At 48.8% G+C, this 13,604-nt stretch overlaps 1 protein-coding gene across 1 annotated transcript in view; it reads left to right on the forward strand.

The window, feature by feature from the left end:
• The window catches only part of PLEKHO2 (pleckstrin homology domain containing O2), a 130,590-nt gene that overhangs the window by 79,371 nt on the left and 37,615 nt on the right, over positions 1 to 13,604 (forward strand). Inside the window, exons 2-3 of the mRNA XM_060260373.1 lie at positions 9,722 to 10,072; positions 11,576 to 11,627. Of these exons, the coding sequence (XP_060116356.1) occupies positions 9,722 to 10,072; positions 11,576 to 11,627 (403 nt within the window). The remainder of the gene's footprint in view (positions 1 to 9,721; positions 10,073 to 11,575; positions 11,628 to 13,604) is intronic.

Raw genomic sequence — 13,604 nt, forward strand, 5'->3', positions numbered from 1 at the left:
TTCAAAAACTGAATCCAGCCGGTGGATGGGGGCATCCGTGCAAGTCAGCTCTCCAGGGGAAAGGCAGTTTCTTCAGGCAAGCATTTGTTGCTGGATCAGGGTGACAGCCAACATTTATCTTCACATCGGGTTGCCAGCTCTGGGCTGAGAAATTCCTGAAGATTTCGAGGTGGAGCCTGCAGGGGCGGGGACAGAGCTTGGGGGAAGGGAGTACAGGATACAATGCTATAGAATCCACCTTCCAGAGCAGCCTTTTCCTTCAGAGGAACTGATCTCTATTACCTGGAGATCAATCATAATGCCTGGAGATCTCCAGGCCCTACCTGGAGGCTGGCAACCCTAGAGATTTGCAGAGGAACCCTGACCTCAATAGCCCAGGCTAGCCTGATCCTCTCAGAGCCCAGAAGTGAAGATAGGCCAACTCTGGCAAGTATTTGGATGGGAGACCTCCTTGGAATACCAGGAGGGGGAAGGGGAGGTAGGCAATAGCAAGCCCACTTCTCTGAATGTCCTTGCCTCCCAGCCCCACTAGGGGTCACCAGAAGTCAGCCATGACTTCCAGGCATGCAGCCACATGCACGCACAATCTAACAATTTTAAAAGAGTTTTGTGGAGGTCAATGCTGAAATCAAAGTTTGTGTTACATTCTGTTATGTTGCCTCCAGTTTAGGGCCTTGTTGTGAGTGAATGAATGACCTTGTTGTGAGTAGCTTTGCTGGGGTCTTGCAAATTGAGGGCTGTGGCTTCCTTGATGGAGTCCATCCATCTTCATTTGGGTTAGCGTTGCCAGCCTCCAGGTGGGGCCTGGAGATCTCCACTTTTATCACTGATCTCCAGCTGGCGAAATCAACTCCCCTGGAGAAAATGGCTCCTTTGAAGGGTTCATTCTAAGACATTGTACCCTGCTGAGGCCCCTCCCCTCCCCAAATCCCACCCTCTCTCAGATCCACCCCCAAAATCTCCAGGTATTTTCCAATACAGACCTGACAATCCAAGCTTGGGTGTTTCTCTTTTTCTACTGTTTCTGCTTTTCCTACATGATTGTCTTTTCACGATTACAACCAAAGGGGAAAAACTTGATTTCCCAAAGGTTATTCTCTCCCCTTTCCTTTAAGCCAAAAATCCCAAACCAACAAAATTATTAACATTGTACAGAAGGCAGCAATCAGCACCATCCCAAAGAAAAAGAAATGCAAGAAAGCAAAGTGGCTGTGTGAAGAGGCTTTACAAATAGCTGAGGAAAGAAGGAAAGCAAAAGGCAAAGGTGAAAAGGAAAGATTCACCCAACTGAATGCTGATTTCCAGAGAACAGCAAGGAGAGATAAGGAGGCCTTCCTGAAGGAACAATGCAAAGCAATAGAGGAAAATAATAGAATGGGAAGGACAAGAGATCTCTTCAAGAAAATTGGAGAAATCAAGGGAACGTTTCGTGCAAAGATGGCCATGATAAAGGACAAAAATGGTAGGGACCTAACAGAAGCAGAAGAGATCAGGAAGAAGTGGCAAGAATACGCAGAAGAATTATACAAGAAGGATCTCAATGTCCTGGACAACCATGACAGTGAAAACGATGACCTTGAGACAGACATCCTGGAGTGTGAAGTCAAATGGGCTTTAAAAAGCATTACTAACAACATAGCGAGCAGAGATGATGATATCCCAGTTGAGCTATTCAAAGTCTTAAAAGATGATGCTGTTAAAGTGATGCACACATTATGTCAACAAATTTAGAAAACACAACAGTGGCCATAGGATTGGAAAAGATCAGTTTATATTCCAATCCCAAAGAAGGGTAATGCCAAGGAATGTTCAAACTCCCGCACCATTGCACTCATTTCACATGCCAGCAAGGTCATGTTAAAGATCCTACAAGCTAGGCTTCAGTAGTATGTTGATCGGGAACTGCCAGAAGTTCAAGCTGGGTTTCGGAGAGGTAGAGGAACTAGAGATCAAATTGCCAACATTCGCTGGATTATGGAGAAAGCATGGGAGTATCAGAAAAATGTCTATTTCTGCTTCATTGATTATGCTAAAGCCTTTGATTATGTGGATCACAACAAACTGTGGCAAGTCCTTAAAGAGATGAGAATACCAGACCACCTCACATGTTGCCTGAGAAACCTATATAAGAGTCAAGAAGCAATTGTCAGAACAGGCTATGGAACAGCTGAATGGCTTAGAATAGGAAAAGGAGTTCGACAAGGATGTATATTGTCGCCCTGCTTATTTAATTTATATGCAGAGTACATCATGCGGAATGCTGACCTGGATGAAGCACAAGCCAGAATTAAGATTGCTGGGAAAAACATCAACAACCTCAGATATGCAGATGACACTACTCTAATAGCAGAAAGTGAGGAGGATCTAAAGAACCTCTTGTTGAAGGTGAAAGAGGAGAGCACAAAAGTAAGCTTGAAACTCAACATCAAAAAAACTAAGATCATGGCATCTGACCCCATCACACCTTGGCAAATAGAAGGAGAAGACATGGAAGTAGTGACAGACTTCACATTTCTAGGATCCAAGATCACTGCTGATGGTGACTGTAGCCATGAAATTAAAAGACGCTTGCTCCTTGGGAGGACAGCTATGGCAAACCTGGGCAATATAATAAAAAGTAGAGACATCACCCTGCCAACAAAAGTCCGTATAGTCAAAGTGATGGTATTCCCAGTAGTAATGTATGGCTGTGAGAGCTGGACCACAAGGAAGGCCGAGCGCAGAAGAATAGATGCTTTTGAGATGTGGTGCTGGAGAAGACTCTGAGAGTCCCTTGGACTGCAAGAAGAGCAAATCAGTCAGTCCTAAGGGAAATCAACCCAGACTGTTCCCTGGAAGGTCAGATGCTGAAGCTGAAGCTCAAATACTTTGGCCACCGAATGAGAAGGGAGCACTCCCTGGAGAAGATCCTGATGCTAGGAAAAACAGAAGGCAAAAGAAGAAGGGGACGGCAAAAGATGAGATGGCTGGACAGCATTACTGATGTAACAAACACGAATTTGAGCAGACTTTGGAGGATGGTGGAAGACAGGAGGGCCTGGCGTGACTTGGTCCATGGGGTCGCAAAGAGTCAGACTCGACTGTGCGACTGAACAACATTAACAGCGATGTTATCCTTGGAGTGTCATTAGAATTGTTTGCTGGGTGTTTTACTCCTTCCTGCCTTGATTTAGAAGCTCACATAGGGGATGGGAATGTAGCTGAAGTTTTAACTCTAAAATTCACACTATGCTCTTTCCAGCTTCTTGAACATGGCTGTTGCAAAGAATGAGATATACAAACTTACACAAACAGATACACACACACACAAACCCACTTTCCTAATTTGGAAATATGAATCTAGACTAGTCCAACTCCCTGCACCATGCAGATGCGTTTCTCCAACAGTACCCACAGCGCCTCCCACAGACTGTTTCAGGAAGCACACTGGTGGGTGCCTTGGTACCTCTTGGACTTGGGTCTGGACTCACTGTGCTCACAGGCACGATGCCTCAGCTCCTCCTTGTTTGTGGTGTCTTGTAGTTCAGATAGCAGCTGGGACAATTTCATTTCACGTTTTGGAAAATCCCTGTAGGTTTTCTTATCTTTAGCTATGCTAGACAAAGGAAACCGCCATGTTCAGAGCTGTGCTAGATAACAGCGGAGGAGTCTTGCTGTGTTTGTCGGTGTCTTAGAGGTGTTTTATTTTGACATAAATAATTCTGGCTACCCCCTGCTGGCAAATATGGGAGCCTGGGTTGGATCCAGCAGGCCTCCTTCTAGGTTCTGATGAAACAACTCGTTGTTCTGTGGAATAGCCCAACACCAACAGGAGCTAGGGTTGCCAAAACCCAGGTGGGGGCAGGGGATCCCCTGGTTTGGTGGCCCTCCCCCTGCTTCAGGGTCATCAGAAAGTGTGTGGGGGGGAGGGAAATGTCTGCTTGGCACTCCATTATTCCCTATGGAGACTGATTCCCATAGGGTAGAATGGAGATCTGCAGGTATCTGGGGCTCTTGGAGGCGGGGGCTGATTTTTGAGATAGAGGCACCAAATTTGCAGCATAGCATCCAGTGCCTCTCTTCAAAACACCCTCCAAGTTTCAAAATGATTGGACCAGGGGGTCCAATTCTATGAGCCCCAAAAGAAAGTGCTCCTATCCATTATTTCCAATGGAGGGAAGGCATTTAAAAGGTGTGTGGTCCCTTTAAATGTGATGGCCAGCGCTCCCTTTGGAGTTCAATTATGCTTGTCACAACTTTGCTCCTGGCTCCACTCCCAAAGTCCCCAGATATTTATTGAATTGGACTTGGCAACCCTAACAGGAGCGATTATTTGGGACCGAATCTTTGGTAACGTTTCTCAGTTCCGTTCACACCAAATAGAGGAAGGCTGCAAGCTGAATGCTGGGCAATGTGTTACCCTCTCCTGTTGAACATGTTGGTTAAAAATATTCTCAGCTTTTTAAACTGATGGATATTTTCCAGGAAAGACAGTTCTGTCAGCCCACACCCTGCCTTTCGTGAGACCTTCCCGTTATTTCCTCTAGCTGTGCTGGCTTTTGAAACTGTCGGACTGTGTTTTGAAATCCCTGGTGCGGGGTTTTGACTGGCTGCGGAGGAGGAAAAGCAAATAGCTCAGGCTAGCCCAATCTCATTAGAGCTTGGAAGCGAAGCAGCATTGACCTCTGTTAGGTTTGGGATGAGAGACCACCAAGGAAGATCGGGGAAGGCAATGGCACGCTGCCTTTCCTCCTCTCTTGCCTTGGAAACCCCCTGAGGCCGCCGGGAGCTAGCTGTCATTCCATTCTCCTCCATTTGTGTCATTTATTTACTATGAGCTAGTTGTGAGTTGACTCTGGAGTAGGGCTGCCAATCCCCAGGTGGGGGCAGGAGATCCTTCAGTTTGGAGGTTCTCCCCCACTTCAGGGTCATCCAAAAGTGAGAGAGGGAATTGTCTGCTGGGTGCTCCATTATTCCCTAAGGAGACTGATCCCCATAGGGTGTAGGAGAATTGATCTGCAGGTATCTGGGGCTTGGGGGAGGGGCTGCGTTTTGAGGTAGAGGCATCCAATGTTCAGCATAGCATCCGGCACCTCTCCTATAAACACCTTCCTGGTTTCAAAAAGATTGGACCAGGGGTCCAATACTATAAGCCCCAAAAGAAGGTGCCTCTATCATTTCCAAAGGAGGGAAGGCATTTAAAAGAAGAAGATATTGGATTTATATCCCACCCTCCACTGCAAAGAGTCTCAGAGCAGCTCAAAATCTCCTTTACCTTCCTCCCCCACAACACACACCCTGTGAGGTGTGTGGGGCTGGAGGGCTCTCACAGCAGCTGCCCTTTCAAAGACAACCTCTGCCAGGGCTATGGCTGACCCAAGGCCATTCCAGCAGGTGCACGTGGAGGAGTGGGGAATCAAACCCGGTTCCCCCAGATAAGAGTCTGCACACTTAACCACTACACCAAACTGGTTCTCCAGTTGTGTGTGGTCCCTTGAAATGTGATGGCCAGAACTCCCTTTGGAATTCAATTATGCTTGTCACACCCTTGCTCCTGGCTCCACCCCCAACGTCTCCTGGCTGCACCCCCAAAGTCTCCAGATATTTCTTGAATTGGACCCGGAAACCCTACTCTGGAGTGGGCTATAGATGGTTGTGGAATGTACCACTTTTCTCTCTCTCTGCCACAGTGCTAGCGCTCGAGGGCATCCAGTCAAGCTAATGGGTAGTAGATTTAAGGCAGACAAAAAGAAAATACTTATTTATGTGATGAGTGATTAAATTATGGAAGGCACCTTCAGCGGAGGTAGTGATGACCATGAGAATGGATGGCTTTTAAAAGGGCATTAGGCAGATTCACAGAGGGGAAGTACATCAATGTCTTCTAGCCATGTTGAGTAAAGAGAACTTCCACATTCAGAGGCAGTAAATTCGTGAATACCAGGACTAGGAGGCAACAATTGGTTGGCTGCTGTGAGAGATAGGATGCTGGACTAGATGGACCCTCACTGGACTGATCCAGCAGGGATCTTGTCATGTGCCCTTCCCACCCACCCCTCCCCACGCTGTGTTGCCTTTTTGGAACTTTAGCAGTGGGAAAAATATTTCAAGAAGGAACCAACTGCAGCACCAATTGGCTATACCCTGTTAGGAACATGTTGTCCAAGGATAGCCCATACTCTTGGTCTTGTGTTCAGTTTTGGGCATGGCACTTTAGGATCATAGAGTTGGAAGGGACCTCCAGGGTCATCTAGTCCAACCCCCTGCACAATGCAGGAAACTCACAAATACCTCCCCCTAAATTCACAGGATCTTCATTGCTGTCAGATGGCCACCTAGTCTCTGTTTAAAAACCTCCAAGGAAGGAGCGCTCACCACCTCCTGAGGAAGCCTGTTACATTGAGGAATCGCTCTAACGGTCAAGAAGTTCTTCCTAATGTTGAGTCGGAAACTCTTTTGATTTAATTTTAACCCACTGGTTCTGGTTCTACCTTCTGGGGCCACAGAAAACAATTCCACACCCTCCTCTCTAGGACAGCCCTTCAAGTACTTGAAGATGGTGATCATATCACCTCTCAGTCTCCTCCTCTCCAGGCTAAACATCTCCAGCTCCTTCAACCTTTCCTCATAGGGCTTGGTCTCCAGACCCCTCACCATCTTCGTCCTCCTCCTCTGGACCTGTTCCAGCTTGTCTAGATCCTTCTTAAAATGTGGGGCCCAAAACTGAACACAATATTCCAGGTGACGTCTTACCAGAGCAAAGCGATACCATCACATCACGTGATCTGGATACTATACTTGTTGATACAGCCCAAAATTGCATTTGCCTTTTTAGCCACCGCATCACACTGTTGACTCATGTTCAGCATATGATCCACTAAGACCCCTAGATCCTTTTTGCACATACTACTGTTAAGACGAGTCTCCCCCATCCTATAACCATGCATTGGATTTTTCCTACCTAAATGCAGAACTTTACATTTATCCCTGTTAAAATTCAGTTTAAAGATTTTAGCCCAGTTTTCCAGCCTGTCAAGGTCATCCTGTATCCTGTTTCTGTCTTCTTCTGTGCTTGCAACCCCTCCCAATTTAGTATCATCTGCAAATTTAATAAGCATTCCCTCTATTCCATCATCCAAATCATTGATAAAGATGTTGAACAAAACAGGTTTAAGAAGGATATGCATAAGCTGGAACATGTCCAGGAGAGGACAACAAAGATGGTGAGGAGGTCTGGAAACCAAGTCCCATGATGGAAGGTTGAAGGAGCTGGGCTTGTTTAGCCTGAAGAGAAGATGACTGAGAGGTGATATGATCTCCATCTTCAAGTACTTGAAGGGCTGTCATATAGAGGATGGTGTGGACATAGAGTTGTTCCCTCTTGCCCTAGAAGGTCAGGCCAGAACCAACAGGTTGATATTAAATCAAAAGAACTTTTGGCTAAACATTAGGAAGAACTTCCTGACAGAGCAGCTCCTCTGTGGAACAGGTTTCCTCAGGAGGCGGTGGGCTCTCCTTCTTTGGAGGTTTTCAGACAAAGGCTAGACGGCCATCGGAAACAACGCTGATTCTGTGAACTTTTACATACACACAAAAGCACTTTACATACGCACAAGTCAATGGGCCCTGCTTCTCGGGGCCATAAGTCCCACAAGCTAGGTACTTGGTTGTGTGAAGCAGTAATATCTTGAATCTGTTGCCCACAGGGTGACTCCAAGTTCTAGCAGGATGGGAGAGAGAAAGGTTAGGTCAATCCACTTTCTCTTGCACTGTGCATCATTTTTCGTAGAACCTCTTAGCACACCACCCTGCGGTTGCTCTTTTTCCCAAAGCAAAAAAATCCAGGCAAGGTCCAGCCCCGTGATTTTGGTCTCTCCTGATCATGGGACTGGGGTGCGTTCCCTTAGTCGAGCAAACATCTCAAAATCCTCTTACTGTATCAAGCTTCTGAATCAGCTGGTCTGCCTTCCTCATTTGCACACTGAACTGTGTTGTACGTGAAATGAGTACATGTCACTTGGAACATGTAGAGCCGGGTTAGTATAGTGTGCTGGACTAGGATATCACAACAGGTGTGGATCTCTCCCAAGTGAGGCTGAACGTGTGGGGTCAGCCCCAGGTCACCCAGGAAACTTCCATGGCATGGTGGGGATTCGAACCTCCGTCTGCTAAGTCCTAGTCTGACACTTTCATCACTACACTGTGCTTTATTCCCTTCTGGAACTGGCAGCCATGTATACCTGCATAATGGAAGCATGACCAGTTGAACCTTTGCCTGCCATGCAATTCATTCCTGCAACCCAGTATGTTATTTGATCAAGTGCATTTTTAGCCTGCTCCAAAAGCTTGGAGAGGGGGGGCGTATACAGTTCTTCCCTGCTTCACTTTATCTTCACAACCCTGTGGGGTAGATCAGGCCGCAAGAGAGACAGAGAGAGGGAATGACTGAGTTGAGATCACCCAAGTTTTTTGTTGTTCCCCTTTTCCATTTAATTCTCACAACAATCTTGCAAGGTAGGCTGCAGGGAGATGCACATGCCAGAAATCACCCAACAAGCTTTAGGAGTCCATGTTATTCTTGCAAGAACCCTACAAGGTAAATCAGACCAAGAGAAAGAGCAAGGAGCCCTTGACCCTCATGCCGAAGGAAATTTGAATCCATTGCCACCTTTAAGACCCGGGTGGCCAAACTGGGCTCGGGAGCCACATGTGGTTTTCACATATACTATGTGGCTCTCCAAGTCCCCACCAAGCCTCCAAGTCCCCACGCTTGTCAACCAGCGTCAAGAAGGCATTTGTCTCTTGAAATCACTACTCCAAGCCAAACCAACCAGCAGCTTGGGGAATGTATTTCAAGTTGCTTTCTTTCTACCTCCCCTTCCCTCCCCATCAACTATTTCCTCCCTCCCTTCGATTTTCATGTCTTGGCTCTCAAACATCTGACGTTTATTCTGCCTGACTTTCACAGGAAGCAAGTTTGGCCGCCCCTGTTTAAGACCAAACAGGTTTTATTCAAGGTGCGTAAGAGTTTTCCTCTGCAAGCGCCCCTCCTCAGACTTTCACGCTGTCCCCCACCCCCCTTGGTTTAACCCTCACTCCAGCTCAACCCCAGGGCCTTAGGTGAAGCAGAGAGCGAGATGACTGGCCGGGTCTAGCTTCCTAACAGGGGCTGCCTGCTGCTTACTCTGGAGGAAACGCGCACCACCTTCCAGGGCCCGGCCAAGCCCCGGGCCAGCCGAGGGCGCACAGCCGGGGCCAAAAGTTGGCTGGACGAGGCTGCTCCAAAGGCGCGGAATTAGGGCTCCCTCGTGACGTGGGCCCCGTGGCGCAGAGCGGTAAAGCAGCAGTACTGCAGTACTGTGGTCTGAACTCTCTGCTCAGGGCCTGAGTTCGAATCCGGCGGAAGCTGGATTCAGATAGCCGGCCTTAGGTTGACTCAGCTTCCATCCTTTCGAAGTCAGTCAAATGAGTCCCCAGCTTGCTGGGGGGAGGGGGGGGAGTGTAAAAAACTGGGGAAGGCAATGGCCGTGAAAACGTAGTGAAAGCAACGTCACCCCAGAGTCGGAAACGACTGGTGCTTGCACGGGGGACCTTTCCTTTCGTGATGCGGGGCTGCTGCAGCCCAGATCTTGCTCCCACCCGGGCTTGCTGCAGAAGGAAGGGGGGGGGGGGTTGAGTCGTTTCTCCTCCTCCTCCTCCCCCGGACCGGAAACTCCAAGCGCCTCTTTGCGCCGCTGGGCAGGCTGGCTGCTTGGCGCGAAGTTGTTTTGGAGCGCCGGGGAGGCTCCGCGCGCGTCCTGCTGCCCGCCCGGGCTCGCCTCCTCCGTTGCTTCGCGCGCCTGGCCAAAAGTTCGCAGCAGCAGCAGCATCCCGAAAGCAAGGCGGCATGTCGGAGGAACCTCCAGCCGGCGGGAGGGGAGAGGAGGCGGAGCGCGGGCGGCGGCAGCCCGGAGGCGCTTGAGAGGGTGGAGAGGGGAGGAAGGCGCGGCGGGGGAGACTCCAGCGCCGGAGGCAGCAGCGGACGCGGCTCGGGGAGGGGGCAGAGGAAGGAAGCCGGCCGGAGGAGCTGGCCCCCCGCCCAGCGATGGAAGAGGTGAGTATTGGGGGGGGGGGGGCGCCTTGGAGGAGAAGCTGCAAGAGTTGGGGGGGGGGAGGAATGTGAAAGATGGGGGGGGGGGGTCCCCTTTCCCTGGTGGTGGGCAACCTAAGTTTCCAGTCCTCCGCGTGCAACCCAAATGCTCCCTCCAAGCCGTGCAGTCTTGGGAGCAAAAATTCTGTTTTCCCGAGCTCCCGGCCGTTAAAGTTGCGAGTTGCTGCGTGATATCCGTTTGCTCTGGGGCCCTTTATTCCGGCCTGAGCGGAGGCAAAACGGTGTGAGCCAGAGGCTAAAACGCATTGAGCTAGCGGACGCTCACTCGAGGGAACTCTGGCCGCAACCCTTTCTTTGCTTGCAAACTGGACGGGGGGGGGGGGGGCGCTTTCCTTTCTGCGTGTCCAGAATGGGCTCTGCAGAGACAGGGCGGCGTTGTTCCGTTTCGCGCGGCAGAGAAAGAAGAAAGGTTTTAACTTCTCCTCTCCCCCCCCCCCCCACCTCGGGATGTGTGGCAGTTTTGGAAGTTCCCCCCCTCCCACAACACACAAGCTGTTCCCGAAAGGATCGCCGCTGACATTAACCGGAGACAGCTCTCAGAAGGGCCCGGCCTGAGAAGCTCCACCCCCCCACCTTCACTTTTAGATTTGCTTTTCTTTTGGCAGCGGATGGCGTTGTGGGGGGAGAGAGCATAGGCTTGTTTTGTTGCTGAAGTTGAGCGTGGCCAAGTGGAGAATTTGCTCCAGAGAGCCACTTTTGCTGGGAGAAGCTGATACTTTTGTCAACTTAAGCCCCCTCCCCCCCCCCCCGCAAGAAAACCACAAACAAACCAAAAAACCATGGTCTTTTCTCTTGTACCTTTCCCCTGCACATATTTCAGCAGGCAAAACTGTTTCCTGACTTGGAGATGAAGTGCTGGGGGAATTCAGGGGGGAGAGAAAAACTTCACTTCTACCCGGAAAGCAGAGGAGCATATCGGACACAATTTTCTTTTTAAAAGTTGGCAGTGTTGAGGAATGACCCGAAAGGCCCTCCTGGATTCATTGCAGGATGAGCACAGAGAAGGAATTGATAGTGGAAAGCCACATTGCTGCCGGCAGCTTTAGGTTTTATCCTGAATTTTGGGGGCACTTTTTTCAGGATGCAAATAAAGAAGGATTAATTTGAAATGGACAGAAATGGGAACCAAGGGAGAACAGCTGCCAACCGGAAATGTGGTGTTGAACTAACATGTCTGTCAGAACAGTGCAAGATCTTCTACCTCTGGAGCAGTGTTCCTCCTAAGCTGAGTTAGCATGAGCTAACTCCCAGATTTTTGAGCTTCCAGCTCACACCTTTTTGTCTTAGCTCAGGAAGGATGACCCCAGAGCACAATAATTTATGCAGGAGCTCACAACTTGAATGCCAGTAGATCATAAAGTAGAATTTTTGCTCACAAGCCTCTGCAGCTTAGAGGGAGATCGGTGCCCTTTGGATCCTGATAATAACCCACGCTTAACATTTCAGATGGGCAGCCGTGTTGGTTTGCCAACATCGAGACCAAGATTCGAGTCCAGCGGTACCTTAGAGACCAACAGGGTTTCCAGAGTATAAGCTGTGCAGTGGAACTTGACAAAGCTGAGTCTTGAAAGCTTGCATTCTGGAAATCCTTTTGGTCTGGATTCAAATCTAGTTCCACCCATAATGTGTGGCCCGTTTGAACCAGCATGTTGAGAAGTATATTTTCCCTACCTAACTACTTGTGTGCCTGTTGTTCATTCGTGGGCAAAAGCAAAACATCCAATTTAACTTTTTTTTAAAAAAACCCAAAAACTAGAACACAGTTTGAGTCCAGTGGCACTTTTAAGGCCAACGAAGTTTAATTCTGGGTTTAAGCTTTTGTATCTATGCATGCCAAAGCTCATACCCAGAACTGATTCACTGGATCACTGGATTCACACATTGTTCTGTTGCTTCAGACCAACACAGCCACCCACCTTTAAAAAAATATCCCAGCTTGGTTAAGAACATAAGAGAAGCCATGTTGGATCAGACCAATGGCCCATCCAGTCCAACACTCTGTGTCACTCAGTGCCCAAAAAAACCAGGCGCCATCAGGAGGTCCACCAGTGGGGCCAGGACACTAGAAGCTCTCCCCCCCCCACCAAGCACCAAGAATACGGAGCATCACTGCCCCAGACAGAGAGTTTCAACCATACACTGTGGCTAATAGCCACTGATGGACCTCTGCTCCAGATGTTTATCCAATCCCCTCTTGAATCTGTCTACGCTTGTAGTTGCCACCACCTCCTGTGGCAGTGAATTCCACATGTTAATCACCCTTTGGGTGAAGGACTTCCTTTTATCCGTTCTAACCTGACTGCTCAGCAATTTCATGGAGTACCCACGAGTTCTCGTATTGTGAGAAAGGGAGAAAAGTACTTCTTTCTCTGCCTTCTCTATCCCATGCATAATCTTGTAAACCTCTATCATGTCACCCTATCTATCATGTCACTCTATCATGACTGGAAACAATTGTTAACTTGCCAGAGTTGAGCAGGTGAGTGGGTTCCCCCCTCCTGAATTAATTCAAAGGGTCCTGTGAAGCAAAGGGTCCTGCCTGATAGAACCATCTAGTCCAGCATCCTGTCTCAAATACTGGCTAGCCACTTACTCTGAAGGAGTCCAGTAAACACAGTACAAAGGCTGAGACCTTGCCCAAATGTTGCCTCCTGGCGCTGGAATTCGGAGATTGACTGCCTCTAAATGTGGAGGTTCCCTTTACTCGCCATGGCTAGTAGGTGTTGACGGGCCCATCTTTTGTGCCATAACAGATTGTCTGTCTTGCAATATAATGCTGATGACTCCAGGTTTTCTAAGAGGGGTCTGCTTTTCTGGCTACCCCCCCCCCTCTGCCTGCAAAAGACCATAGCAGGCCACTTCTTTTTCCCTTACAAGGGTTAAAATGTGTTCCTTTGAAACAATGCGGTGTGTCGCAACTTGTTAGCATTGCCGTCTTTTCTTTTTTCAGAAGAGCGTCAAGAGCGTTCCCTCCACGGCCCACCAGGTTTTCACCCTGTCCCTGAATTTTTAAATAGATCTGTCAAGACTGGTCTCTAACTCCCCTCCGCCCTGGCATTTCTGTTTCAAAATCCTGTCTTTTCAAATAGGGCCCCTGTTTTTCCTCCCGCCAACAAACTCTGCTTGTGCCAGTTCGGTCAACGTTCTTTGTCCTGCCACCCATAGGCTTGCCAACTTCCAGCAGAGGCCTGAGTCCAACCGATCTCCGAACTAGAAGGATCAGTTCCCCTGGAGAAAATAGCCGCTTTGGAGGGTGGTCTCTATGGCACTGCACTCTGCCAAAGTCCTTACCCAAGCTCCACCCCCAAATCTCCAGGAATTCCTCAACCCAGGGTTGGCAACCCTACCCATAGCTCTGTTATTGGGGGTTTTACAGTGGATTTCATGGGGGTCTCTCTTCAGCTATCCAGGCTTTGAATATCTCAGCCTGAAGTGTGTATTTCACAGAGTAAGATGAATGAAGCTGGCTAAAATA

This window comes from Heteronotia binoei, chromosome 19 (genome assembly GCF_032191835.1).
Source record: "Heteronotia binoei isolate CCM8104 ecotype False Entrance Well chromosome 19, APGP_CSIRO_Hbin_v1, whole genome shotgun sequence".
Taxonomy (NCBI): Eukaryota; Metazoa; Chordata; class Lepidosauria; order Squamata; family Gekkonidae; genus Heteronotia; species Heteronotia binoei.